Source organism: Panthera tigris, chromosome B2 (genome assembly GCF_018350195.1).
Source record: "Panthera tigris isolate Pti1 chromosome B2, P.tigris_Pti1_mat1.1, whole genome shotgun sequence".
In the NCBI taxonomy this organism is placed as follows: domain Eukaryota; kingdom Metazoa; phylum Chordata; class Mammalia; order Carnivora; family Felidae; genus Panthera; species Panthera tigris.
In genome coordinates, this window is record NC_056664.1 from 1,961,281 (window position 1) to 1,966,222 (window position 4,942).

Genomic DNA, 4,942 nt, shown 5'->3' on the forward strand with positions numbered 1-4,942 from the left:
CAGGTCTTGATCTGAGGGTGTCATTTCAAGCCCTGCATTGGGCTCTGTGCTGGGCATGAAGTCTACTTAAGAAAGAGGGATGGGGGCAGGTGGGGGCGGGGTGGAAAGGGAAGAGGAAGACAGAAAAGAAAAAAAGGAAAGATGCTTACCCCTTTGCCTCATTAAGTCCAGTTACAGGAATTGAACGAAGAAAAATAATTGTACAAGTGAGCAAAGCTGTATGTACACGGATGTTCACTGAAATACTGTTTACAGTGACAGAATTATAAACTAAATGACTCACAATGGGAACATATAGAATATTGTGCCACCTATATTAAAAGTTATCTTCCATGAAGACTTTTGGTTATCTGTTTGTCTTAATCAGGGATGTTTTTGTTCATTTGTGGGCAAGGTTCAGAAACCCAGTCAAACTAACTTAAAAGAAACCTTTACCAGAAGGAAACAAGGGTATTCCCTGGACTCCAGGACCAGCTGGGAGCACAGTGGACCTGAGAAGCTGAGGGCCAGACCTGCTTCTCCTGTCTCTGAGTCTTCATAGGATCCTAGCTTCAGGACTTGCCTTCTTTATTTCTTGCTGGGCTGGTTTGTTTCTATTTGGTTTTTATGTGATCATAAAAATGGTTCGAGCTCTAGATTAGTTTCTTATCCAAATGCCTAACAGAGACCAACCAGAATCTGATCCAGTATCAAACTTCTAGGGGTATCCAAATGACCACACCTGGCTTACAGGTCCCCTCTTGGTCCAATCCTCAGTGGTCAGAGAAGGATCACGTGGCAAGCTGCCAACTCAGGATTATGGCAGATCTGGACTAGAATGGACTGGGAAGATAAGCAAATTGATTGTACTTTACTTTTACAAATAAAAATTGTTCATGATATTAAGTACAGTGAGAAAAGTTAAGTGTTTCTATGCTTCAGGATCTCAAAATACATTATTAAGAGATTATATCTGGACCATGAACAGGATGATTTGCTTTCTTTATATTTTTCAGTTTTTACAATTTATGTGAATTTCTATCATAAGTAAACATGAGTTAATTTATTAAGAATTTATGAAGATACAACATGGACAATTATGATATATTAAAAATTGAGCAGAGGGGCGCCTGGGTGGCTCAGTGGGTTGAGCGTCCAACTCTTGATTTCGGCTCAGGTCGTGATCTCATGGTTGATGAGTTCAAGCTCCACATCAGTCACCATGCTGACAGCGCAGAGCCTGCTTGGGATTCTCTCACTCTGTCTCAAAATAAATAAACTTTAAAAAATACAAAAATTAAATTGAGCAGAAACTATCAATACTAATCACAATTAGTTTGTACATATATACACATACACACACACTGAATAGTGATTATTTTGGTAAGTGAAAGGGTGATTTATTTTTTCCTTTCCTATTATTTCATGCTAGTTTTATAACAGCACATTTATTAATAACATTATGTTTTTTAAACCAGAAAGTGAGCAGGAAATGAAGACACACAAGGACTTTCATTCCACTACTGTTTGAACATTACAGGATACTATCCCAACAGAAATGCTGATCGGTAGAATTTGTTTTTCAGATTTGTTTTAGAGAGCTGTAATACAGCTCATACTTTCTGGGTTCCTGCAGTCTAAACAGACTTCCAACTTTGCTTTAAGAGTGTCTAAGATGTGTTACATTGTGGGGTGCCTGGGTGGTTCAGTGGGTAAGCGTCCAACTTCAGCTCATGCCATGATCTCATGGTTTGTGAGTTTGAGCCCCGCATGAGGCTCTGTGCTGACAGCTCAGAGCCTGGAGCCTGCTTCGGATTCTGTGTCTCCCTCTCTGTTTCTCCCCCACTTGCTCTCTTTCTCTCTAAAATAAACATTAAAAAATTTTTTTAAAGATGTGTTGCATTGTAAGCAAAACTTTCATCAATACCTGTTATAACATCTGCCCTTTGTTCAATGTTTCTGTATTTAATTTTTAAAAATTTTTAAATGTTTATTTCATTTTTGAGAGCATGCGTGTGAATCAGGGAAGGGCAGAGACAGAGGGAGACCGAGGATACCAAACAGGCTCCGTGTTGACAGCAGAGAGCCCAATATGGGGCTCGAACCCACGAATCGTTTGATCATCACCTGAGCTGAAGTCAGACACTTAACCGACTGAGCCACCCAGGCGCCCAATGTTTCTGTAATTTTCAAGAATAGATGAGGAAATCAGATTATTAAAAGATACCTGTATTGGGCACCTGGGTGGCTCAGTCAGTTGAGCGTCCAACTCTTGGTCTCAGCTCGGGTCATGATCCCAAGGTCATGGGATGAAGCCCCGGTTCGGCTCCATGCTCAGTGTGGGATTCTCTCTCTCTTCCTCTGCCCCTCTCCCCAGCTTCCTCTCTAAAACAAATCTGAAAAACAAATAAAAAATAAAATCTACCTGTATCCTACATTCGTGTCTAGGCGGTTATGGGTGTGCCCCGGGGGTACCTATGAGAACACCATTTTCCCCCTGGGACCGTGAGAGGAATGAGCTCATTTCAGATGCCAGTGAATTTAGAACCTTTATAAATTTATACTGTGTGTACTATAGTATCACCAGAAAAAAACGCAGAAGTAAAATTTCCAGATATTTAAGGGTAGATCATTCTTCATACTTCATACATTCTTGTCATTGTCACTGCTTTTTCATGAGAATAATGACGACATTCTCTGTTCTTTCCTTCTTAAACTGAACAGAATCAAACAGACTTAAACCAGGACATGGAGCTGATAACCTCAGCACAGCCCTCAAAACACACAGGGGGAACATCCCTGATATCAACTCAATTTTACCCATAAAGGCAGAGAAAAAGACTTCCTGAGGGATGGCATAGGATTGTGTTTCCATGAAATACCAAAGTGCCTGAAAAGTTGCACTGTTTTTGGGGCGCCTGGGTAGCTTGGTCAGTTGGGCATCCAACTTGGGCTCAGGTCATGATCTCACAGCTCACGGGTTGAGCCCCGCGTCGGGCTCTGTGCTGCCAGCGCAGAGCCTGGAGCCTGCTTCAGATTCTGTCTCCCTCTCTCTCTGCCCCTCCCCTGCTCACACTGTGTCACTCTCTCTCTCTCTCAAAAATAAACATTAAGGGGTGCCTGGGTGGCTCAGTCGGTTAAGCGGCCGACTTCGGCTCAGGTCATGATCTTGTGGTCTGAGAGTTTGAGCCCTGTGTCGTGCTCTGTGCGGATAGCTCACTGCCTGGAGCCTGCTTCTGTTCCTGTGTCTCCCTCTCTCTCTGCCCCTCACCCATTCGCCCTTTGTCTCTCTCTGCCTTTCAAAAATGAGTAAATGTTAAAAAAATAAAAATAAACATTAAAAAAAATTTCTTTAATAAAAAAAAGTTGCACTGCTTTCGGGTCAACCCTGTGTGGCTCAGTCAGTTAAGCATCTGACTCTTGGTCAGTTCAGGTCACAGTCTCATGGTTCATGAGCTCAAGCCCCATGTCCGGCTCTGCACTGCTTGGGATTCTCTCTGTCCCTCCTCTGCACATGCTCTCTCTCTCTCTCAAAATATAAATAAATTTTTAAAACGTTGCACTGCTTCTCCTACAGATTCTGTCCTCCCCCAGGACATGGTACGTGTCCCCCAGGACATTGCTCTCAGTCAGAACGCATACAGCCGGATGCAGGACGAAAGGAAGTGGGTCAAAGACTGCCAAGTGTCTGTTCTGGCCTTCATGCTACCCTTTCTTCTTAGTGACAGAAGGTGGATTTTCAGCTGGGCACCCTGCAACCCAAAACAAGACACTCTCCAGACTCCCTTTCCTAAGTTCTGGCGTGCGACATATGTAATTACAGGACGGTTTTTGCAGAAGGCTGGCTTAACTGCGAGGGATCTGTTGTCCCACCTGTCTGCATCTTGCATGTGATGACTGGAGCTTTGGCACCACCAAGGACCACATGACCACCTCAAGGGCTGATGGTGTGCACTAGCATGTTGGAACAGAAAAGCAGAGGGAGGGTCCCTAGCGGTGTCATGGAACCACTTTATCAGTCCTGGACTGCTTATCTCCAGATTATTCTGAGAGAAAAACAAGCTCCCATGAAATCACTCCTACTTTTTTTCCGTAATCTATATGCAGCTGAACTAGATAGATCCTCAGCCACACACGAGGCCTCGCTCCTGTGGCAGACTAAGTAAAGTCTTTCCCAGACACTACACCCTAAGCAGCTACTGCCGATCAGCAAGCAGTGATGATGGTTCATGAGTGGACTCCCTGAAGCTTACTATTCCTATCATTTCCATGACATTTTGGTATTCACAGTACAAAGATCATGATCTCCTCCCAGCTGACTTTACTGTTTGCTTCCAAAGAATTCCAGAACAAGCAACATTTTAAAACTGCATTATCAGGGCGCCTGGGGGGCTCAGTCGGTTAAGCGCAAGACTTCAGCTCAGGTCACGATCTCATGGTTCATGTGTTCGAGCCCCATGTCGGGCTCTGTGCTGACAGCTCAGAGCCTGGAGCCTGCTTTGCATTCTCTGTTTCCCTCTCTCTCTGCCCCTCCCCTGCTCACGCTCTGTCTCTCTCTCAAAAACAAACATTACAAAAAAAATTTTTAAACTGCATCATCAGTATTAAAGGAAAACAGTCAAATTTCTTTCCCCATTTCCTAAACAGTGTCTATGGAGGACCCACTATCCTGATACTGAAGTTTGTATCAAGTAAGACAGTTACTATCTGGATTCACTCAGCACTGTTCATTCACATGACTTATAAAATCTCTCCCATAGTTTAACCTGGATTTCTAACCTGAATGAGTGAAGTATTGTAGCAAGACTAGGGGTGGGAAATGGTAAAATTAGATCATCTTTGCTTTCTAAAATGCTTCTGCAGATGGTGGGGGGGGGGGGATGCCAGTAGGGGGTGATTAGTAAAACCACTGGGGGAAAATGTCCACCATTAAACCTGCACTTTAAGACACCTTTAAGAGTGG

The 4,942-nt window shown here is 43.5% G+C and overlaps 1 protein-coding gene across 2 annotated transcripts in view; it reads right to left on the minus strand.

Annotated features, from left to right (window-relative positions):
* The window catches only part of PGBD1 (piggyBac transposable element derived 1), a 30,615-nt gene extending 30,386 nt beyond the window's left edge, over positions 1-229 (minus strand). The window contains exon 1 of one of the 2 annotated variants that reach the window (XM_042985426.1): positions 150-229. In XM_042985426.1, coding sequence (XP_042841360.1) covers positions 150-162 — 13 coding nt within the window. In that variant the 5' untranslated portion in view covers positions 163-229. The remainder of the gene's footprint in view (positions 1-149) is intronic. The other variant, XM_042985424.1, reaches the window with a different exon arrangement.
* Between the last annotated feature and the right edge of the window lie 4,713 nt (positions 230-4,942).